This window comes from Gossypium arboreum, chromosome 5 (genome assembly GCF_025698485.1).
Source record: "Gossypium arboreum isolate Shixiya-1 chromosome 5, ASM2569848v2, whole genome shotgun sequence".
Lineage (NCBI taxonomy): Eukaryota > Viridiplantae > Streptophyta > Magnoliopsida > Malvales > Malvaceae > Gossypium > Gossypium arboreum.
In genome coordinates this window covers 82,991,143-83,016,282 of record NC_069074.1, presented here as the reverse complement: position 1 = coordinate 83,016,282, position 25,140 = coordinate 82,991,143, and the positions used below count along the sequence as shown (strand labels likewise).

At 32.1% G+C, this 25,140-nt stretch overlaps 2 protein-coding genes across 2 annotated transcripts; both read left to right on the top strand.

Annotated features, from left to right (window-relative positions):
• The first annotated feature begins 2,115 nt into the window (after positions 1-2,115).
• Positions 2,116-3,590, top strand: LOC108451573 (LRR receptor-like serine/threonine-protein kinase EFR). The gene is made up of 2 exons (XM_017749247.2): positions 2,116-3,074; positions 3,311-3,590. The coding sequence occupies exons 1-2, from the start codon at positions 2,159-2,161 to the stop codon at positions 3,514-3,516; spliced, it is 1,122 nt and encodes a 373-aa protein (XP_017604736.2). The 5' UTR covers positions 2,116-2,158; the 3' UTR covers positions 3,517-3,590.
• A 6,677-nt stretch (positions 3,591-10,267) lies between these two features.
• Positions 10,268-12,594, top strand: LOC108451574 (receptor kinase-like protein Xa21). The gene is made up of 2 exons (XM_053027610.1): positions 10,268-11,436; positions 11,568-12,594. The coding sequence occupies exons 1-2, from the start codon at positions 10,268-10,270 to the stop codon at positions 12,241-12,243; spliced, it is 1,845 nt and encodes a 614-aa protein (XP_052883570.1). The 3' UTR covers positions 12,244-12,594.
• Positions 12,595-25,140: the final 12,546 nt, after the last annotated feature.

Below are 25,140 nucleotides of genomic sequence, written 5' to 3'. Positions count from 1 at the left end.
AAGACTAATTGTGATTGTACAATAATTCTTGGACTAGTTGGAAGAATCCACCCAAAGTAAAGCAAGGACTAAGTATAACCCTAAAGACCCATTCAAATGTTTGTCTCATTCAAAAAGATTAATTGTGATTGAGAAATCATGTCAAGTTGTTGGAAAATTGGTGAGAGAATTCTACATCCATGACAAGTACTAAAAGAAAGAACACAAATGCAAATTCATATAGTCTTTTTTTTTTCTATTATTTCATTTTTGCAATAATGAAACGTTTAAAATTACTCACGTCCTAATTTTACATGAAAAAAAAAGTTTAATAATGAAAAAGCCGATAAATATGAATATGTTTCTTTTTTTATCTTTTACTTATATTATTTATAAATCCTTTTTGAATATTTAAAAAATTGATATAATTTAACTATCAGTAACCTTCTCTAACCCTTAAATTAGGAGAAATTATTTTATGAATTCTTCCCAGCACATCATAGTCCCATCCAATTAAAAGATGGCACATCATCTTTTTTTTCCACATCATATGCATATGTATAACTTTTATTGATTTTATTTTTTTATAATTTTTTTCTATTTTTTAAAAAAAACAAGGGCTTAATTGCTTTTGTTCTTTAAAAAGTTTGAGGGTGTTTTTGATGTATTTTGAAAGTTCAAGTACTCAATTGAGTGTAAAAAAAAAGCATGGGCTTAATATCTTTTTTTGAAAAGGTTTGAGGGCCTTTTTATGTATTTTGAAACTTCAAGTACCCAAATGAGTGAAAAAAAAAGCAATGGCTTAATTACTCTTTTTGTAAAAGTTTGAGGGCTTTTTGCACCCTTAAGCCTTTAAAGAATTACAGTGACTCGATTCGACTTTTGGAATTGCCAAATGTGAAAGAAAATATTCATCTTAGAATCTTTTATCAAGTGCTATTGTTTTATTTTCTTGTGTTAATACATATGGTGTTGCCTAAAAACCATTTATCTGAAAGTGACAAAAAGGAAAAAGAGAAAGCATACTGAAGAGTTAAAAAAAATCACAACAATGTGCTATTGATAAATTTATTTTTAAAAAGGAAGTTTTTAGTGAAAATTTGGATCAATCAAATGAAAGTTTGCAAAATGATGTCAATGAGAATGATGAAATTAATGATCCAAATGAGCCTTATGATGTGCCAAATGTATCAAATATTGAAAATCTTGGTCTTAATTAAGAAGAAGCAATTCCTTGTGATATTGACATTGATGAAGAACAAACGATTCCTTCTTTGGATATTTATGATCCTAGAAATTGGGCTAATCTTGATAACAAAACTAGAGACATTTTAGTTGAAAAGGGGCCTATAAGAGAAATTAATCTTGAGGTTGTCAATTTCGCAAGAACGATTAAACGGTCTGACAATTTTATCTATCGAGAAGGATTTTTCGGAAAACATTGAAGTTGATGTTATTATTAATAATTTTGCATCTCAAAATGCTCATAGAACATTTTTTTTATAATTTTTGGTGTTTTATAATTGATGACATAGGAGTAGGTTGAATGAAATTTTTTTTTTAATTTTGTTAAAGAAATATATTATTTGCTTAATGCTATAAAACGTATTATTTTAATGAAATTACTAGTATATGATTTATTTTATTGTATTACATTTTATATTTTTTAAAAAAGGTTCGATTTATTGTTTCGCATAGGGCTCCAAAAATGTCAAGAATGGGCCTAGATTGAACTAGAATTTTTAAATTGAAAAAGTAAGAGGATTGAATTTTTAACTTTTAAAGTACAAAGATTAAATCTCATATTCTGGAAAGTACTGGGATTAATAGCATAGTTTAACCAATTTATTATTGTGAAAAATAAACGAATATATAGTAATTAAAAAATTATATTTCTTTAAGTGTTTTCTTTTATGGATTATGTGGACTATTGTGAAGAAAATTTAGGAGAAATTTTGAAAATTTGCTTCTTTGTACGTATTTTTGAAAATTTATTTTGAAATTTCTTCAAAAATTTGGTTTCCTTGTTAATTTTTAGCGTAGTCTTAAATTTATGAAATACATTTTTCATCATAAAAATTTATGAAGTTCCACGATAAAAAGTAAAATCTGGGCTAATGTTGTAACCCCACTGAATTTAATGTAGGAGAAGTGTGGGAGGGTTGAAACATATTAAAGCATGCTCTCTGGGCTATTTTATCAATTCAACTTCCCTTTTCCTACTTTTTTTTTTCTTGCCTTATTCCGTCTTGCAATCATGAACTACAACACTTGCTTTCATCTTCTTTTAGCTTTATTCATACCATGTTCCGTACTTTGCTTGGCTATGACAGCCAGGAACCTCAACTCCGATCAGTTTGCGCTTCTCGAGTTTAAGGATAGAATTGCTGGTCCTCAAAATGTCTTGGCAAACAATTGGACGGCCTCTACCTCTGTTTGTAATTGGATTGGTGTTTCATGTGGCATCCTCCATAAAAGAGTTATAGCTTTGAATCTTACAAGCATGAATCTTAGGGGTACTATCCCTCCACACCTTGGAAATCTTTCATTTCTACTTTCTCTCGACTTGAGTAGCAATAATTTATATGGCCTTCTACCTAAAGAATTGGGCCAATTGCATCGTTTGAAGATCTTACGATTAAGCCTCAACAGTCTTAATGGGGAAATTCCATCATGGCTTGGGAACTTACACAGAGTTCGAAGGTTGCAAATGGAAAATAATAACTTTACAGGCACAATCCCTCAAACACTTGTTAACATTTCCAATCTAGAGATCTTGAATATGGGATTCAATCAATTATTTGGCCAGGCTCCATCTTCCATCTTCAAGATTTCTTCTCTGAAGTTTATTAGTCTTTTCAGGAATAGCCTATCAGGTGATTTGCCTAATGATATGTGTCAACATCTTCCCAAGCTTGAAGTGCTTCATTTGAGTTTGAATGAATTTTCTGGTAGCATTCCATCAAGTTTAGGCAAATGCAGCAACCTTAAATATTTCTCGTTGTACTTCAATCAATTTACGGGAATCATTCCAAGAAGTATTGGAAATCTGACTAGACTTGAAGAATTAGATTTGGGGTTGAATAACTTAGAAGGTACTAAATTTTCTTAATTTCTTTAATTTAAAGTATTTTTTATAAAAGAGTTTGATTTGTAATAGATAACAAAAGTAAGAGCATTTAGGTAAAATAGTTAATTTGATGAGAAAAACTATGCGTAATTATATTAAAATCTAACATCTCCAAATTACTCTAGAATAGAAAAGAAAACCTCTTTGACTTATGCTAACAAAATATGTAGTTTAACACCTTGATTTTTCAACTGTGTGCAGGTAGTTTGCCTAATGATTTGTGTCACCTATGTCCCAAGCTTGAAGGGCTTTACTTGGATGCAAATGAATTATCTGGTAATATTCCATCAAGTATAGGTGAATGTTACAAGCTTCAGATGCTAAGTTTATTAGAAAATAAATTCAGTGGGCTGATTCCGAAAAGTATTTTTAATTCAACTGTTGCGCGGAAGCGTGTGAAAGAGTAAAATTATTGTACTGAAAAATCACACCAAGTTCAATTCCCAGGAAAGAGAGGTAGATCACGAAGATCACTTAAATACCAAGTCTTTCCTAGCGAATATCCTCTATCGTAATTTAATAGCACAATAAATCACTACAATCACATTCACAAAATATGCAAAACAAATAATAAAGAACACGAATTTTAACGAGGTTCAAGAAATTTTGCCTACGCCCTCGGGCACTACCAAATATATTTCACTCCAAAAATTACAAGTGAAATTTACAAATAGAGAGAGAATAATGCCTTAAGTAGAGAATGGCAATTATGGGATGAAGAAAGTAAGAAATGGTTAGGCCTATTTATAGTTGAGGTTCAAGGATCAACTTGCAATGTCCCTATACAATTAGGGACCAAAATTGCAATTATCCCATGCCAACTTTAACCCAACTTGCCAACCAATATTACTTTCTACTTTGGTGCCCACCCATTTGACTTTTCAAAGAATGGTGGGTTCCAATAATCTCCACCTTGAAGATTTGATTAGGATAATCTTATCTTCACACAATTCTTTTTGCTTTTGACAACAATACTTGATAGTGCCTTCTTCAACTGTTAAACTTGCAGGATATTAATCAAGTTCAAACAATGTTTGAACTTGGTTGCTGTTACCACCTTGGTCATCATATCTGCGGGATTATCTGCAGTCTTGATCTTCTGAAGACAAATTTTCCCCTCTTCAATAATTTCCCGCACAAAATGGAATAAAGACGTCGATATGTTTTGTGCGTGCATGATAGACTTGATTCTTTGCTAAATGAATAGCGTTTGACTATCACAATACACGTTAATATGCTCTGAACCAACCCCAAGGTTTTAGCCATACCTTGTAACCAAATAGCCTCCTTTACACTCTCTGTTATGACCATGTACTCGGCTTCGTGGTTGACAATGCAATCAGAGACCGTAGTGTAGACTTCCAACTTATTGGTCCTCCAGCAAGTGTAAACACATAACCGGTGGTTGATCTTCGCTTGTCCAAATCACCGCATAGTCGTAATCAACGTATCCAATAACACCTTTACCAAGTGTATTATCCTCGCTTGAACAGTAATCCAACATCCACGGTCTTACGAATATACCGTAGAATCCATTTCACGACTTGCCAATGTCCTTTTCGAGGATTATGCATATACCGCTCACTATACTAATCACTGTGAAATGTCGGGTCTTGTACACACCATTGCATACATCAAGCTACCCTTGCATTAGAATACGGAACTTGCAACATGTATTCTCGTTCGTATTCGTCGAAGGAGATAGTTGTGCGTAAAGCTTGAAATGAGAAGCCAACGGGTATTTACTGTGTTTTGTCGCTTCGTTCATGCCAAACTAACGTAGTACCTTTTTCAAATCGCTTCGAGACAAGCTAACTCTATTATGAGCTCTATCTCTCCATATTTCCATGCCGAGAATCTTTTAGCTTCTCCTAGATCTTTCATCTCAAACTCGAGATTGAGTTGAGTCTTCAATCTTTCAATCTCAACTTTGCTCTTAGATGCTATTAGCATATCATCAACATATAAGAGCAAGTATATGAAAGTTTCTTCTTGTAGCTTCTGAAAATACACGCAATGATCAAATTTACTTCTTGTGTACCTTTGCCCTTTCATGAACTGATCAAATCGCTTGTACCACTGCCTCGGAGATTGCTTCAATCCATAAAGCGACTTTGTCAGTTTGCAAACCCAATTTTCTTTTCCAGCAACCTTGAATCCATCCGGTGAGTCATATAGATTTCCTCTTCCAAATCACCGTAAAACGCGGTCTTCACATCAAGTGAACTAGTTCAAGATCATATTGCGCAACCAAGGCTAGCAAAATCCGAATAGACGAATGCTTCACAACCGGAGAAAACACTTCATTGTAATCTATTCCTTCTTCTCGAGCGTAACCCTTTGCTACCAATCTAGCCTTGTATCAATTTCAATTTTATCAGAAATCCTTCCTTCTTTGCATATACCCATTTGCATCCAATTGCCTTCTTTCCTTGGGTAGTGTCACCAACTCCTGTGTCTTATTTTTATGAAGAGACGCATTTCTTCATTCATTGCTTGCTTCCACTTTACACCATCGGGGTTACTATCGCTTCGTAAGTAGAAGGAACATCATCATCTGTAATTGGAAGTGCATAGGCCACTATATCATCAAAGCGAGCAGGCTTACGAATCTCTCTTCTTGGCCTTCTATATGCAATTGAATCTTGTTGTTGTAGAGGTTCTTGGGTAGGAACCTCTTCATCATTTGTCCCTCCAATATTAGTGGATCATCGTTAACCTTTTCAAGCTCCACTGCCGCAAAGTACTCTGGTTTTGTCATCCTTTTGTGAATCCTTGTACTTCAACATGGTTGATTCATCAAAAGTCACATCTCATGAAAACAATTTTCCTTGTATTAGGACACCGAGATGGTATCCTTTTACTCCATCGATTATACCCAAGAATAATGCTTTCTTTGCTCTTGGGTCTAACTTAGATTCTTTACATGATAATATGCAGTGGAACCAAATACATGTAAAGAATCATAATCGAGAGTGATTTACCAGATCCACATCTCCATAGGAGTTTTTCCATTTATTGCGGTGATGGCAAGCGGTTAATTAGATGGCACGATATGTAATCGCCTCATTAAAATTCTTTGTCCAATCCAAAGATTGGACAACATACATCGAACTTTCTCCAAGATAGTTCGATTCATGCGTTCTGCCACCCCATTCTGCTGTGGTGTATCCCGACGGTGAAGTGTCGCACAATGCCCTCATCTTGGCATACTTGTAGAAATGGATCATTTTGTACTCGGACCATTATCGATCGAAGTCGTTTGACCTTTCGACCACCGAGTCTCCACCATCTTCTTCCATTTCGAAATGCATCCAAAACTTCACTTTTTCTTTTCATTAGATACACCCATACTTTTCTTGAATAATCATCAACAAAAGTAACAAAATAGTGCATACCTCCCAAAGAAGCTACTTTGGTAGGTCCCCACACATCACTGTGAACGTAGTCCAGAATTCCTTTCATATTGTGAATTGCTGGACCAAATTTTACCCTCTTCTGCTTGCCTAGAACACAATGTTCACAGAATTCCATTTTGCAAGAATTTGCACCTTTCAACAAGCCTTGCTTCGCCAATGTCTGCAAAGCTTTTTCACTAGCATGTCCCAATCGCATATGCCATAATCTGGTAGCCTCTGAATCTACATTTTTTGTAGAAATTGTTGATGTTGATCCAATAACTGTACTTCCATTTAAAAAGTACAAGTTATTTCTTCTTGTGCCTTTCATCACCGTCAATTGCCCACTACTACTTTTAGTAATCCATCTCTCAAAGTGATTGTGAGCCCTTTAGATTCTAGGGCCCCTAATGAGATGAGATTTTTCTTCAAAGCTAGGTACGTAGCGAACATCTGTCAAGACTTGGATTGAGCCGTCGTGATTCTTCAATTGACTGCACCCACTCCCATTGTCTTACAAGCACTATCATTGGCCATAAGAACAATTCCACCTTCTAGCTCTTTAAGACTAGAAAACCAGTCCTTATTAGGACACATATGGTAAGTACATCCCGAATCCAAAATCCACTCATCCGCTTGACATGCCATTGCCATGCCAACCAAGCTAAAGTCGACTCCTCATCATGCTTCGCTACACATGCATTAGAAATAGCCTTGCCCTTTTGTAGCTTAGGACAATTCTTTTTCCAATGCCCTTTTCACGGCAAAAGGCACATTCATCTTTGGCGGGTCTCCTTTGGACTTTTCCTTCTACAGATTTTTCTTTGTGTGAACGACCTCTTCATTGTTAAGACTTGCGGTTGTATCTCTGTGATCTCTTTTATCTTTCTTTCGAGTCTCAAATCTATACAAACGCACTACAGACTGCATCAAATGTGATCGTGTCCTTCCCATGAAGCAATGTGGTGGTAAGATGATCATATTCATCAGGAAGGGAATTCAACAACAATAATGCCTTGTCTTCATCTTCAAATTTCTCATCCAAATTTAGCAAGTCTGCTAAAATTTTATTGAATGAGTTCACATGGTCATTCATCGACATACCGGGTGCATATGTGAATCGATAAAGTTTCTTTTTCATATAAAGCCTATTTTCAAGACTTTTCGTTAGAAACTTTTCTTCCAGTGTATCCCATAACTTCTTCGCTGATGTCTCCCTCATGACAGAGTACTTCTGCTCTTTGGCCAAACATAGGCGGATTGTACCACACACTGTCTATTGATCTTGGCCCCTCCTTGTCATCCATCTTGTCGTTTTTCTTCAAGGGCTATATCTAGCTCTTGCGACATAAGACATCCAGATCTCACATTGCCACATACCAAAATTATTGGTACCGTCAAATTTCTCTACTTCAAATTTTGCATTTGTCACAGTAGTCCTTGCTAATGACGATGCTGCTGCCATTTTTTTTCTCAATCCCAACTCATCGATACGTGAACAGATCAGTATTAAGTAAATAGTCTGTATCGTGAATAGTACTATATCGTGAATAGTCAGATATCGTGAATAGTACCGTAAACGGTCGTATTCCCAAGTACGAATCTGCTCTGGTACCAATTGTTGCGGAAGCGTGTGAAAGAGTAAAATTATTGTCTTGAAAAATCACACCAAGTTCAATTCCAGAAAGAGAGGTAGATCACGAAGATCACTTAAATACCAAGTCTTTCCTAGCGAATATCCCTCTATCGTAATTTAATAGCACAATAAATCACTACAATCACATTCACAAAATATGCAAAACAAATAATAAAGAACACCGAATTTTAACGAGGTTCAAGAAATTTTGCCTACGTCCTCGGGCACTACCAAATATATTTCACTCCAAAATTACAAGTGAAATTTACAAAAGAGAGAGAGAATAATGCCTTAAGTAGAGAATGGCAATTATGGGATGAAGAAAGTAAGAAATGGTTAGGCCTATTTATAGTTGAGGTTCAAGGATCAACTTGCAATGTCCCTATACAATTAGGGACCAAAATTGCAATTATCCCATGCCAACTTTTAACCCAACTTGCCAACCAATATTACTTTCTACTTTCGGTGCCCACCCCATTTGACTTTTCAAAGAATGGTGGGTTCCAATATCAACTATGCTTGAAGGAATATATCTATATGACAACAATTTAGAAGGTATGTTTTTCACTTTCATTTGTTTCTTCTTTTTGATCATATACTTCATTAAAATTTATTAATTTGATAATAAACAATAAAATTACTATGAATTGATTTATTTTAAAACTTTTAATTTCCATTAAGCTTAAAAAAGTAATTAATTTTTATTGCATAAACTAATCTATTTTATATAAGTAACAAATATAAAAATAATAGAAATACTTAATCTTTGGAAGACAAGAAACCAATGTGGAAAATATATTTTATTTTAAAATTGAAACAACCACATATTACATATACATGATAAGGGATTGTATGAAATTAGGATACCATGTCATTTGTATTCATTTTCAATAATTTAATGTCATTTCAGCATTTTCTTCCGAAAAAAAATCAAATCCAACATGATATGCTAAAATTTAGAATGAAAATGATGAAATGACATTAAATTATTAGAAAATAATACAAGTGACATAATATCTCAATTTCATATAATCATTTCTCACATTATACATTTATATACATAGATTATGATATTCCACATGATTTTACACATTTAATTTTTTAAGTAATGTTTTTAATTAGTTTTTATTCAAATGGCTAAACATAATTAAAATATTTTAATTTATTTAATAGTTCAAATATGTTAATAAAATTTAAGACATAATTAAAGCATATGTATCATATTTAATATATAATATATTTTTATTTCATGTAATTAAAAAAGCAATATTATTCAAAATAACAAATAATAAATATAATTAAAATATATTAATTATTTTTGTTAATTTAGAAATAGTGTTAATAAATTTTTTATCATCATAAAGCATATGTAAAAAATGTAAAAATAGTTTATTTTAAATTAAATTATTCATTATTTAATTTAATTTTTTACTTTTATTAATAATTAGTAAATTGATCATAAAAATTTACTGATGATTTACTGATGATATATAATTAATATAAATATAATAGATTAGATTATATAAATATATTATTTATAAAAATTATATGTGAATTAGAAAGTTACTTGTTATATAAATCATTAAAATTTGTTATTTAAAGCTAAAGTCTTTTTTTTTGGTGAATGTGAACATCTATACTGTAATTTAAGTCTTTGATTAAGTTAATCAGGCACCAACTCGATTAGAGAAATTGCAAAAATATCCTTTCGTATTTAAAATAAGTTCTATTATTTAAGAGTATTTAAAAGAATAAAAAATTAATGATAAGATTTGAACTCACATCAATAAGTAAAACCTTAAATTTATCATTTAATTAAAATTTTATTTTAATTTTTATGCACACTTTATTACAAATGGTTTTATTTATTTTTATTATTTAATACAAATCATAAGTGACTAATTACTATTCAAAACTTCTTATTATGTGTCATTTTTAAGATTGATTTAATTGCATTTTTCCATGTGAAAATTTTATTTTTATTTGATTTGAAGTTTTACAATTTTCCTTTTAAAATGTATTTGTGTATTATATATATCGAGAATTTGGTATTGAATGAATATATATATATATATATATATATACACAGTAAAAGATGCAACTTTTACAGGTACCTTGCCACCCATGATCGAGGCTCCAAAGCTGAATGTTCTTTCGCTGCATCGAAATAAACTTCGCGGAAACATTCCCAACTCTATCTTAAATGCTTCCATGCTTAAGCTTCTAGACTTGGGAGATAACTTCTTCTCTGGCCCAATTCCTGAAACATTTGGTAACTTACGACACCTTGAATGGTTCCGAATAGCAAACAACTATTTGACCATGGGATCTACTATAAATAATGAGTGGACCTTTCTTTCTTCTTTGACAAATTGCAAGAATTTGACAAGAGTAGATATTTCAGAAAATCCTTTGAATGGCACTCTTCCTACTAATATTGGGAACCTTTCAGCATCGCTTATATACTTTTACGCTATTGATTGTGAGCTTAAAGGCAATATTCCAATGGAAATAGGTAACTTAAGCAACCTATTGCTTTTACAACTTGACCATAATAAATTAAGTGGTTTTATTCCGACATCAATTGGAGGAATGAGAAATCTCCAAGGTCTAGATCTTTCCTTTAATAAATTAGGAGGGCCTATCTTAGAAAGCCTCTGTGGTTTGGAGAGACTATACGATATGTCTTTAGGGTTGAATAAGCTGCATGGATCCATACCCTCTTGTTTTGGTAATATTACTTCTTTGAGATATCTTTATTTAAATTCCAACAAATTGAGTTCTGCAATACCCTCAACTTTGTGGAAACTTAAAGATATATTAGAAGTAGATTTATCATCAAATTACCTTAACAATTCACATGCTCTTGATGTTGGAGATTTGAAGAGTCTGCTGAAACTAAATTTATCAAGGAATCTTTTCACAGGAGATATTTTGTCCACATTTGGGGGTCTTCAAACTTTGGTTTTCTTAGATTTATCAAATAATATACTACATGGTCATATCCCCGAATCATTTGGTGGTTTGATTAGTTTGACATTTTTGGATTTATGCAATAACAATCTCTCTGGAGTCATTCCCAAATCTTTGGAAAAGCTTTTATATCTTAAGTATTTTAACGTGTCTTTAAATAGACTTGAAGGGGAAATTCCTACCAAAGGATGTTTTTCAAACTTTCCGAGCACATCATTCATGCAGAATTATGCACTTTGTGGTCCACCAAGATTGCTAGTCCCACCTTGCAAAAATGACATCCGCAAAAATTCCAAGATGGGTGTATTGCATGATTTGAGGTACGGTTTACCAATAATTTGTATTGTCATGGTACTACTAGTCTTAGTTATTATGTATAGAAGATACCGAATTAGGAGTACAACTCTACCAATTACGGATATGATTCACTATGTTTGGGAACATGGAGAAGAATTTCACATGCCGAACTTTCACGGGCAACTAGTGGATTTGACGAGCACAATATGCTTGGTTCAGGAAGTTTTGGATATGTATATAAAGGGAGGCTTTCAGATGGAATGGAAGTTGCAATAAAAGTTTTCAATCTGCAAATAGAAGGAGCATTTAGGAGTTTTGACATTGAATGTGAAGCTATGCGTAACATAGTTCATCGTAATCTTGTCAAGGTCATTACTTGCTGCTCCAATGTTGACTTCAAAGCCTTGGTGCTTGGTTTCATGTCTAATGGAAATCTTGAGAAATGGTTACATTCAAACAGTTGTTTCCTTGATATCATACAAAGGATCAACATAATGGTAGATGTTGCGGCTGCTCTAGAATATCTCCATAGTGGACATCCAACACCTATAATTCATTGTGACCTAAAACCAAGCAATATTCTACTAGATGAAGACATGGTTGCTCATGTGGGAGATTTTGGCATTGCGAAATTGTTGGGAGAAGGTGATGTAGTGAAGCAAACCATGACTCTTGCAACTATTGGTTATATGGCACCAGGTGAATTTTGGAGTTTTTTTAATGATTATTTTTCGTGTATGTCTATATATAGCAACAAACATATTAGAAATAATTCAGGATTGCTTATGCTTGAAATGCAGAATTTGGATCAACGGGAATTGTTTCTATAAAATGTGACATCTATAGTTATGGAATTGTCCTAATAGAAACTTTCACTAGGAAAAAGCCAACAGATGAAATTTTTGGTGATGAAATGACCATAAGGCATTGGGTGAAAAGATTATTATCTGAAGGAATGATAGACATTGTGGATGCTGATTTATTAAGAAGAGAGGATGAGAATTTTGTCATTAAAGTAAATTGTATTTCTTCTATCCTGGAGTTAGCTTTGGATTGTTCAGCTGAGTTGCCAGAAGAAAGAAAAGATATGAAGGATGTTGTGGTTGAGCTAAAGAAAATCAAACAAACGTTTCTAAACATCATCCAACGATGAGTATGCTTGTGGTTATTAACTTACTCTTGGTAATGTGTTTAACTCCATATTTAATTTTATTTTTGTATGTTAACCATATATATATAAGATTCATCCTCGATGTATCATGTTCTATATATAATACGTAAACTCTTTGCTCACTCATTTGCCCTTATGTACTAGGATCTCTTTGCAAGTCTCTCAACAGCAGAACTAGTAGCAGAAGCAGACCCTTTCAACAATTTCACTCTATGATAGCATTGGGGGATTAAGTTATTTCTATGTGTTAGACTGATTATTTGCCTACTTACTTGCCTGTGTTAGTTAATTTTTATGTTCTTTTATCTTTTCTTGGGATTTCAACATTGTTGTACTTCTATATTTGGATTTTTCCTTGCTTTCTTTTCGGTAAAATGTGTTTTTACGTTTGTACCCAAAAGGAGTTTTAAGGTATGCATTTCAATTTCATTTACTTGTTAAATTATTTGTTATCTTGTCATTGGCGTTAAAAGTTTTTGAGGTATCGAACCCCAGAAGATGAGTTAAAGCAACTGTATTATATTGTAACATAGCTGACAAGTCAAAGGCACCAAGCTAAGAACAAGGTAAAGATATTCTATACTGAATTTGATCTATTAAAATGTAATTTTCTTAAACTAAGGATGTTTGAATTTCCTACCAATAGGAGTTGTTGAGCTGTTAATGCACTTCATATTGTTTCTGTATCAGAGAGGCCTCCTAAAACCTGTCCATGGGTTCCATGCAGAGCCTTGTAACATTTGAAACATTGCTTGGTAGAGAAGCCTAAATGATGAGGAAGCTGATTTACTTTTAGTCAAGTGTAAGGTTTGTTATGTTTGATTGCAATTTAAGAAATTTATGTAATTATTTGATGAATTGAAGAAAGCTTATCTCTTTGGAGGTGTTCTCTAAGTTTCTATCTAATCTTCTTTAATTGTTTAATGTAGAGACAAATAGATCACAGTGGTCCTGGTTGAGCTTCCTTGCCTCTTCAGGTTTGTTCCTTTCTGTTAATGTGTTTTCAGCATTTGTTTTAATAATTAGAGTTGTTTCATCTAAATCACCCTGTGCTAAAATGAAAATTATGTTTTTAGGTGCCAATTTTACAATCTAATCCAACTATGCTTTTTACTTGCAAATAACCAGTGCTTAATCAAGGGGAAAAAAGGGAGATTAATAAGAAGAATGGAACCCATCTTTCCTTATTTTTAATGGGGCTATCAAAGTTCCACAAATTTTGCTACTTTTCTAATGTCAGAGAGCCATGTTACCAATAGTATTGCATGAATATTTCCATGAAATGCTGAATATAGTGGAAGAAGTGCAATGGTCTGAGAAGCCTTGGCAAGATCATCCAATGCTCAACTTAATCTGTACTGAAGCTGGAAGTCTTGAAGATACACAGTTCATTGTCAAAGCAAATTGGCTATGGAGTTGGCTTTTAATTGTAAAAATAAGGATGCTCAAAAAATTCTTCCTTGTAAAAGTAAACCTGTTCTCGTCACATTTTCACAATTAGAAATCATTACTTCTCCATTGGTAATACAGTTTCAGAATTAGTGGAGATTTCATATTCATAATATAATCATTTTAGCATTTAGTTTCACTTCGTAATCTATCTGCTATGGAATTAAATTTTCAACATTTAAGTTTTGCTTTTAGTGTAACAAAAATTGAAAGAATGGAAGATTAAACGGGTAGAAAATTTCATAGTTGTGTTTGGTAGGAAAAATGGAAAAATGAAAATAAAAATTATGTTTTTCATCCTTCTAGTTTTCTACTTTCAATTTTCATTCTACTTCCATTCATTCCTTGGTAGAGTTGAAAAAAAATGAAAGGAAAGAAAATAAATCATTTAAAAAATGCATAATTTTAAACTAACATACACATATTTCTCATTTTCTCTCATCTCATCTTTCCAATTTGGAATGATTCATTTTTATTCATTGGAATGAAAAATGATCATTTCTCCTATCTTCTTCTCTCTCAGTTTCTTTCCAATTAAGCACACTCAAAATTTATTTTATTTCCACTTTTTCACTCCTTTCTCCCATCCCTCCACTTTTCATATAATGCCCCAAATTTCCCATACATGATTTGTTAAATTTTGTCACTACTAAGTGTTTGTTTCAGTGGTGAATTGTCTTAATTGTGAGTTTGAGGTTTTGGGTTTAAGTTGCACTTCTTTGGAAAAATTTAATTATTTTTGTTCCAAAGTCTATCTTTGTTTATCTAGCTTAAAAATTATTATCGTTAAATTTATAACAAGAATAAACTTGTTGGTTTAGTGGTTAAGTTCTTGAGTACTCTATGGTCATGTATTCAAGCTTCCACACAAGCAAGTGAAATATTTTTATGCTTTGTGTCGTTCAAGTAGATAAATTTTGATTAAATTCAAATTCTTGAAAGAATCAAGGTAATTATCTAAGTTTAGTGGGTGGTTATCAAGATATTTATTTTATTTTATTGTTTTTTTAAATGGTAGGGAATTAATTGATTAAAATAATTTCTGCTGAAACCTTTTTTTTTAAATGGGGTCGACTTTTATTTTTAAAACGATAATTAACAGGGGAGTCGCCACCAATCCATTTTTATGAGGTGGGATCGGATCACCTCATAATTTGATCGTTTTAATAAAATGTTTTGATTTACTAAAACAACAATTTTGGTCTACGAAATTCGAGAAAACGGGTTCGGGAGTCAGTTACGTACGAGGAAGAATTAGCACCCTCGTAACGCCCAAAATTGGTACCTAATTGATTAATTAATGTCTAAATGTCGAAAGTTGAAAACTAGGAAAGAATTAAAATATGATCCCTTTTTTATTAATGTTAATTAAAAAGAAATGCTTGAATAAATTGAAACGAGCATTAAAGGCCTTCTTGTCTCAAGATGTCAAAATGTCACATCCAGTAAGTTAGGACACGACATTTGAACCCTCAAAAATAAGTTTGCCTTTTAATTGTTTTATCTTAAAATTTGTACTTTGATTTTTTTTAAAAATATTCGGTTGTTCAGATCCAACAAGAAAGATCGAAACCCCATAAGGTAGGGCACAATCTTTTCGAGTTTCTAAACGCAGAATATTGTCTTTATTTTTATTCAAAATCCATGTATTTTAAAATTTGAAAGGATATTTAGCTATTTAGGTTTAACAAAAAAATTGAAACTTCTCGAATCTCCAAAATGCAAAATATTGCCTATTTTAAAAATTTTCCTTTTTTGAATTTTGGGAAAATTAATGCAATATTAAAGCGATGTATGAATAAAAAAGGTTACGTTGATGAATAACGACAATATGAATATGCTAATAAAAATGATTCTCGATAATCACATAATATGTATGCTACTTAAATGCTAATATGTACAATCTAATAAAAGGATAACTAACATAGAATAATGACAATAATAATAATAATAATAATAATAATAATAATAATAATGAAATCTAAACTTTGTAATACATTAAAATAATAAACAATTAAAATGAATAAACACAAAGGCGAATGAAATAAACAAAATAAATAATAACGATAACAACAATAATGACAAAACAGTACACTAAAAGGAAGATACTAATAAATATAAATAAGACAAAGAAACAAATAAATAAGTACATAAATAAATATAAGGAAAATGGTTTATAAAAATATTGAAAATAAATCATCAAAGTAGAATATAAATAAAATTAAAGTCACAATTTGTAATAAAACATGTGTAAGTAAATAATAATAGATAAAATAATAATTGTACAGGCCCAAATTTGCCCGGGCCCATACACATGCAATAACCAAAAAAATTATAATAAAATCAGCAGTCCAAGTCTATTACAAAACTACACGGGCCCAATTACAAACCCAAATTAACCTTAAAGGGCCCAATGGCCCAAAACTTAGACCTAAGATCAGCCAAACAGAAACCTAGGGTTTCCCTTGTGCCGCAGCTGGCCTCCTAGAGACGTACGGCCTCCACGTTACCACGAACGGCCTCTTCTTCCATATGGCCATCTCCATAATAGAACCTGCGAGAAGAAACAACAAAAATAGTACCAATAACAGAAAAATAAGCCAGCAAATGATAGCAAAAATCGAAGTTTTTTTCCTCTTTATATTTTTCTTTTATTATTTATTCTGTAAATTGGCTATAAAAAGGGTCGAAGATTTTTTGTAAAGTTTACGCATACAAATACTAAGCAATCAAAGTATGGAAAAAGGGTTTTTGGCAGAAGGTGATTTTCCTTCTTATGATTTTATTTCGATTGGAGTAAGATTTTCATCGTTTTTTTGTTTGTTCTTTCTTTCATTTGGCATTTGTTATAAAATAAAAAAGATTGGGACAAAGAAGAACTCACTTGAATCATTTTAGGGTTCGGTCGTTGGAGTTTCGTCTCCTTCGTCAAAATAAAGCCCAAGATCGAGAGTTCTTTTTTTTTGTTTTTTTTTTTTGCTTGCGATTGGTGGTTTGTTTTGGTCGGTCAAATGAGTGATCAAAAGGGGCTAAGGTTTTAGTTTTGAAAGGGTCGATTGTTTCATTTTTTTCGGAGGAAATGTTTGATTTTATAAAAGGGAGAAAACGACGTCGTTTGAAGCCTATTTTAGTGGCCTCAAAACGACGTCGCATAGGGCGACCCAATTCAACCTGACCCGATTACCCTCGGGATCCGCGCGTTTTTTAGGTGAAGGGATATTTCGATTTTGGTCCCTATATTTCACGCTTCTATTTGATTAGGTCCTTTTCTAATTTTCTTTATTTTTAATTTTTCCCTGGAATTTGCGCACTATTTCAAATTAGTCCACGTTTAAACATTTCGTTTTAGGATTTGGTTTATTTCTTTTTTTAGTCCTCTTTGATTTGCGCGCATTGTGTTTTAGTCCTTGATTTTATTTCAATGGTTTATTTTATTTATTTACTACCCTTTTTAGTTTGTATTTATCTCAATTAAGTCATTTATTTTAGTTTATGTAATTCATTATTTCTTTTAAGTTATCTATTATTTTGTTTTTTAAAACTATTTTAACATATAATTTTGAATTATGTTATCAATTCTACATTGTTTTCGAATATTATTTTTATACCTGCATTTGTATATATGTTTTATTTGTTTTATTATATAGCTATTTATTTTAAAATTCTCTTCCATACTTCTTTGTTTAAAAAATTTATATAATGTTCATTTAAATATCCTTGTACATTAGTATTCTTACATATATTATTTATATTAATCTATTTTTAATTTATATATATATTATTTATTTAAATTAATGTATATTATTTTTATATGCTTACTTTAATTTTCTTCTTTGATATTTATTTTAAAATTCATTTATACATCACTACCGATATATTATTTGTTTTATTATTTATTTTATCCTTTGATGTGAGCTTGTTGATATATTATATGTTTTATTATTTAATTTATTTATTTTTATTATAATTTTTTTGGTTATTGCATGTGTATGGGCACAGGCAAATTTGGGCTTGTATGACAAGTAATAATAAATAATATATATAAGTAAAAGGAAGATAAATAAATGGATTTTAATCATAAAAGGGTTAAATAAATTAATTAATTAATTAATTATTAAATTAAATATTTAATAAAACAAATTTTAAAACACAAAAAAATAAAAGAAATTGAAGTTAAAAGGGTTGAGGATTAAATTGCAATCGAGAATCAAATATGGGGTACAGATTATAAAATGCAACAATTAATAAAACACAAATAAGGATCAAAATAAATGGGTGAAAAACAACAAGGGACCGAAAGGGGAATTTATTCCCAAAGTTCTCATGCGCTTCGATTCTTAAGGGACGAAAATAAAATAATTATGAAATCATCAGGCAAAATTAAAAGAAAAAAAAACAAAATGGGCCAAATTGCAACGTGCTGAAAGTATTGAGGGCCAAAAGGAAAAATATCCCTGGCCCTTCTATGCACAGCGTTTTATCCCAGGACTAAAATGGCACAAAAATAAAATTATAAGGTAAATTTAAAAATTAAAAAAAAACAAAATGGGACCGAATTGAAAGATCTAAAAAAATGGAAGGGATGAAGCAGTAAATAACCCAAAAGTTTGAAAAGGCGCCGATCCCTTGGACGGATCAGGTTAAGGAGTAGGTTTAAGGGATGAAACGACATTATTTTGGCCTATGCGCACTGGCACCAAAACGGCACCGTTTTGTGTGCTTATAAAGTGAATTTTTTAAAAAAAAATTCAAAATCTCTTTTCTTCTCAACTCTCTCAAGCCCCCCTTTAAACCCTAGCCAAGGAGCGATAAGCCTCCATTGTGGCTCCATTGTAGGCGGTGGTCGGAGGCGCACAAAACTGGGCTTTTTCAGCCCTTTTCGAAGCCTGTCGCCTATGGAACATGGATCTGAGACCGAAATCCCCGAAAGATGGACCAAATCCAGTGAAAAGAAAAGGGAAACATTTCGTTTCTCTCCCTCTCTGGCACGGTGCAGGTAAAACCTCTCTTTTCCTTATTGTTTTATTTTTTACAAAATATAAAAAATAAAATAAAAATAAAATAAAAATATCAGGTAAATAAATCACCTTTTTCGACTTTTAGATTTTTTTTTTCTATTGATTGCGTCTGTAAAAAAAATACAATGTGATTATGTTGGCTTTTTATAGCCGAAAGAAGAAAAGAAAAGAAAAAAAACAATACATTTCGTTCCTATTTTTTGCTACAATTTCTGTTGTTTTCTTGTCCTTTTTGCAGGTACGATGATGGCTACGTGAAGGTACGGCTGTGGTGGCGTATGGCGATGGAGGTGCTGGAGGCTGGTTGTGGTGTAAGAGAGGAACCCTAAGGTTTCTAGGAACTTTAAAATTTTTGGCCTATCGGGCTTTGTACTTTTGGGTCTAGGGTTTTTTTGCATTTTATGTATTGGGCTTGTAAATTAGACTTGTAAATGGACTTCGATAATTTGGACTTATTTAATTTATTTGGATTTGGTTTTATTTTTGTTTTTGGTTTCTGGTGTTGGTTTGGGCCCCGGGCAAATTGGGCTTTCTACAATTTCAATCCCCATTTTTTGCTCTCATTTGTTTTCATGTTCTCTAGTTTTTTCTTTCCCTTTCTGATTCTATTTTTTTCTTTATTCCTTTCTTTTCTTTCATGTGGATTAGTAGAGAAGGCCCTATATTTTCGTTTCTTTTTCCTACTCTTATTCTTTTCTTAATCTTTTGTTCATTCCTGAATGTTGTTCTTTATGCCTTTCCAAATCGGTGGTGGTTACTCTACTATGTTTAGTGTAATTTGATTCTTGCGTAAGTATTGCCCACTTCTTCTGTTATGAAATCTTGCCTTCGTTAACTTTGATTATGTTGAGTTCTGGTTGGGGTGATTTATCGATGTTAATCAATTGTTTTAGTTTTAGGTATAGTTCACAAGGCGATTAGTTACTCGACGACTTAGGACCGTTATTTGGACTACTTTTTCTTGAGGATAAGAATCAAAGTTGGAGATTTGGACTGAATTTCATCATTAGCTTTGTTATTAGTAAAATTGATTTTGTAAATCGGGTTTGAGAAAAATTGTCTCAATTGGTGATTTGGTTGTCGTATTAGGTACTGATTATCTTGTGGGTGCTTTCGTATTAAAATAGAACTAGGTGTGTAACGAGAAACCCAAAAATTAGTGAACGGCGCCACACGGTCATGTGTCAAGCCGTGTGGTTGGCCTTGTGCAACACATGGTTGTGTGACAAGCCATGTGCTGGGCTGTGTGTGATACACGATCTGGGCCATTTGGGCCATATTCTAAAATTTTTCCTAAGGTCGTTCACGTCACTCCAATTGACCATGGGCCTTCCTTGGAGTTGGTATGTGCTTAAATGGACCAAAAAATATAAAAAGTTAGTCAACTGTTTGCATGAATTTTGATATTTGTTCTATATCTGAAACGTCATATGACAAGTAAATTATGTAATGGGCTATAGGAAAACTGGTATAAGCACGAAATATGTTTTGCATCAGTTATGCTATATGTATGTGTTATGCTTATTACTGATTATTGTTATATACTGTATCTGCTATTGGGATCGGTTTTACTATGTGGAGGAAGTATATTTGAAAAGGCAACAATTCGATATTTATCTGGTAGCGTAATTGCAATTCTTCCATAAGTGTCTTAAACAGCACTAAGTGGTGTGTAGGGTTGGATGGATATTTTATACCCCATGTGGTATGTTGGGATGGTCGGAGATGGAGTGTAGCGAATGGGGGTAGGAAAAATATATATATATGTATCTGTATTATTCTGTTAAGACTTTGATACTGTTAAATCTGTTTGATATGCTTTAATTGTTTTAAGTTAATCGTTATACATTGATTTTCGAAAACTCACTTTCTATTTAACTAATATTTTCAAGTAATCCTAAGACTTAGGCTGGTCGGTGCGACGGGAGCTCGGTTATAAAAGATATTGCATTTATTTTAATTATTTAAATTTTGAGAATTTTAGTGTTTTGTAAATTTTGGAATTTTTAACCGTTCTGGTTTGTTTTTGAGGCTTTTATTTTCGATTTACATAAAATGTCGTTAAAATATTTTATCGATAAAATCATTTTTATTTCCTGCAAAAGTAACGAATTTCAAGAAATAAGGATAGGGTTTAAAAAAATGCTATAAGAATTTTCCGCTACAAAATTATGAGTTTTATAATATAAGCAAATAGTGTTTTCAACAAAATAGCTAGACAAAGAATGTTTTCAAATAATTCGAAATTTTAAGAATTCAAAATGGATTTCAAAATTATATGAGAACTGAATTTTCAAACAATTACGTAAAACTTTCTGATCTGGTCGTAACGTCTAGGTCGAGTTTAGGGTGTTACATTCCACCCAACCAAACACACATTTAGCTTCACTTCATAATCTATTAGTCATACTTTATCAACCATACACCTCAAAAACAAATTGCCAAAAATATTTATGGACAATTTTCAACTCTAAATAATCATTATTTAGATATGCTTATCCTCTCCAAAAAATTAATGTGTATAACTTTTTCTTCTTTTTGCATTTATTTAGCAATGCATTATTATAAATTTAAAATTAATAATGCAAATCCATAAAAAAAGTAATTAAAGGTTAAAATACAATAATAGTTTCACAACTATTCAATTCATTCTATTTTGATCACCTAATTATGAACTTTTCGTTTTAGTCACTCAAATTTTCAAATTTAAATATTTTAATCTCTTCCATTAGTTACCTAACGAAAGTCTGACATGTTACAATGAACTAGAAAGAAAGATGTTGTTTGGGTTATTGTAGATCATTTGACGAAATCTACACATTTCATTCCAGTGCGTACGAATTTTTCACTTGATAAGTTGGCAGAATTGTACATTTCTGAGATTGTCAAATTACAAGGTGTGCCAGTATCCATTATCTCTGATAGAGATCCACAGTTTACTTCTAGATTCTGGGGTAAGTTACACAAAGCTCTGGGTACTCGACTGCATTTTAATACAGCATTTCATCTGCAGACCGATGGTTAGTTTGAGCCAGTAATTTGGATACTTGAATATATGCTCCGATGTTATATTTTAGAGTTCGAAGGTAACGAGGAGAAATTTCTACCATTGGTTGAAATTCAATACACTAACAGTTATCAGGCAAGCATTAAAATGGCACTGTATAAAGCTTTATATGGTCAGAAATGTCAAACTCCGTTATATTGGACTGAACTGAGCAAGAAAAAGTTATTCAGTGTTAATTTGATTTGAGAAACCAAAGAAAAGGTCAAAGTGATACGTGACAGTTTGAAAGCTACTTCTGATTGTCGAAAATCTTATGCAAATTTCAAAAAAAAAGGTATAGAGTTCCAAGTTGGGGACTAAGTATTTCTAAAAGTATTGCCTTGAGAAAAGTTCTCCATTTTGGTTTGAAAGAAAAGCTTAGTCCGTGATTTATCTGGTCGTATAAGATCATTAAGAGGATTGGACCAATGGCTTATTGATTGGCTTTGCCGTCAGAGTTAGAGAAGATTCATAACTTATTTCATGTATCAATGTTACGACGGTATCGATCAGATCCTTCACACATGATTTCACCTGTAGATGTTGATATCCAGCCAGGTATGACGTACAGTGAATAACCTATTAGAATTTTAGCTCGAGAAGTTAAAGAATTGAGAAATAAAAGTATAAATTTAGCTAAGTTCTCTGGAAACATCATGAAATTTAAGAGGCTACTTGGGAACTGGAAGAAGCTATGAAAGTGTAATACCCGAACCTATTTTCTGGTTAGATTTTCAGGGACGAAAATTTCGTTAAGGGGGAGAGTTGTAACAACCCGTTTTCAGTTATATCAGAACAGTGGTTTCGGAACCACAATTCTGACAAGTAAATTAATATTTTATTATTTATTTAGTGTCTACGGGATTTTAATAAGGTCGTAGTAAAATTTCATTGAGAAATTTTGATGTTTACATGGTTAATTAAGTGAAAATGACTAAATCATAAAAAGGGTAAAAGTTGAGTTCTATTAGTTAAAAGGGTTCAATAGCTTTGAAATCTTAAATCAAAGGGCTTGAATGGTAAATAAATCATTCGAATGAGATAGTGGATGTACATGGCAAGGTTTTGTTGAAATTATGATGATTTTTAAAGGATAAAATGATAAATGATCAATTAAACTTAAATTAAACAAAACAAAAGAAATTCTTCATCTTCATTATTCATCTTCTCCACCGAAAATTGAAGGCAGAATAGCCATTTTTAGGGTTTGAAGGTTCAGTTGGTATTCCTTTGTGCATGTAAGTGATTTCGAGCCCCGTTTTTAATAATTTTTATGTTTTTGTAATCGTTTTAGCTTACTCTAGCTAGCCCAAGGGTTAATTTATAAAATTTTTAAAGGTTGAGGGTTATGCCATGAATGTTCTCGAATGTTAAATGATAGGTTATGTAACGCCCCAATTTTCGGGAATTCTGTGAATGTTGGCATAGGTTTAATTATGTTAGTGGGCCTCTAGAAGGCCCAAGCTTAAGATAGAACCCGACAATTTTAGTTACTTTTTGTTCCATAACAAAAGGGGGTGAAATTATGAATTAGAACCTATGTGAAAATGTTTGAAAATGCTATAGGCTAAATTGAAGTGGCCAAATAAATAGGAGTGCAAAATAGGAGGATTTGCATGACAAACCTCCCATTTTACATGAAGTGGCCAGCCATCATGTTGTTGTAGACAAAATATGCACTTGATATCCATAATTCATGGTACAAATTGATAATGGGTTAGGTAAATGTTCCATGATAATGGATTAGGTAAATATTCCATGATAATGGGTTAGGTAAATGTTCCATGATAATGGGTTAGGTAAATGTTCCATGATAATGGGTTAGGTAAATGTTCCATGATGGGCATTTCATGTCTTTTGTATTAAAGAATTAAATGGATGAAATATGAAATTTTATTAAAAGAAAAAGGGGTGAAAAAAACAAAGTTTGTCCATCTTTGTTCATCATAGCCGAAAGTTAGAAAAGAGAAAGGAGAGGAGAAAGCTCTTGAATGTTCAGTCACTTGGGGGAAGAAAATTGAAGGTAAGTTCATGGTAGTTTGCTTCTATCTTGATGTTCATGAGTTCTTCTTGATTCTACCTTAACTCTTGAAGCATATTTTGGTTTTTAGTTGTGTTGTGAGCATTTAGTCATGAATTAAAATGAAGGAAATGGTTGTTGTTTCATGTTCTTTTGATGAAAAATGGAAGATAGGTGAAGTTGAGCCAAACAAATGAGCATGCATGTGCCTTAGATGCTAAGGGGAAAAATCGGCTAACATGTTGTGCTTTAAAATGATGAAATGGAGATTATACTTAAGTAAAATCATAGATATGTGATGATTGATTGGTGATATACATGTTTAAATAACAAGCATGCAAGTTAGGTGTGAAAGAGTGATTTGGTAATAAATCTGCTTGGGACAGCAGCAGTAACGTGACTTTGGAAAATCACCATAAATTGTGGGAGATGAGTTAGAAGTTGCATAAATTATGTAATTAAAGCTTATTGAGTCTAGTTTCAAATGAAATAAACAAGAACATATTTTAAATTCTGTACAATGAGAAATTTGATTCGTAATGAAGAGTGGTCAGATTAGTCAAACAGTGGAACATGGGAAACTTTGAGAAAAATCTGGTATTGATTGGCTAAACCAAAAATTATGAAAATTTTATGGATAGAAGATATATGAGTCTATTTTCAAGAAAAATTAACAGCACTTGATTTGGAGTTTCATAGCTCCAGTTATAAATGACTTAGTGACTGTTGCTCAAGAAGACAACTTGCAGTGAAATTATAATTATGTGGTAAACACTGACAAAAATTTGTTAATGAGTTGCTTATTGATTTCTTATAAGCTTACTCTGATCTGTAGGTGTGGTTGGCCGAATATTGTAAGGGGTTAATCGTAGTTTGTATTTGAATAGTTAGATTAACGTGTTAGTAATCCAATTGTAGGCGGTTCGTGTGTGGATCTCGTCAAGATATCGTCATAAAATGTGTGTAACTAACACCCTCTTTCTTAGTCTGGATCGGTAAAAGTCGAAAAGTCGAAAAGCCAAA

Coding starts and splice junctions, on each gene's coding strand:
- LOC108451573 (XM_017749247.2), top strand. CDS start 2,159: ATGCTCTCTGGGCTATTTTATCAATTCAACTTCCCTTTTCCTACTTTT. Junction 3,075..3,310: donor GGGGTTGAATAACTTAGAAG/GTACTAAATTTT, acceptor AACTGTGTGCAG/GTAGTTTGCCTAATGATTTG.
- LOC108451574 (XM_053027610.1), top strand. CDS start 10,268: ATGATCGAGGCTCCAAAGCTGAATGTTCTTTCGCTGCATCGAAATAAA. Junction 11,437..11,567: donor GGTGTATTGCATGATTTGAG/GTACGGTTTACC, acceptor AACATGGAGAAG/AATTTCACATGCCGAACTTT.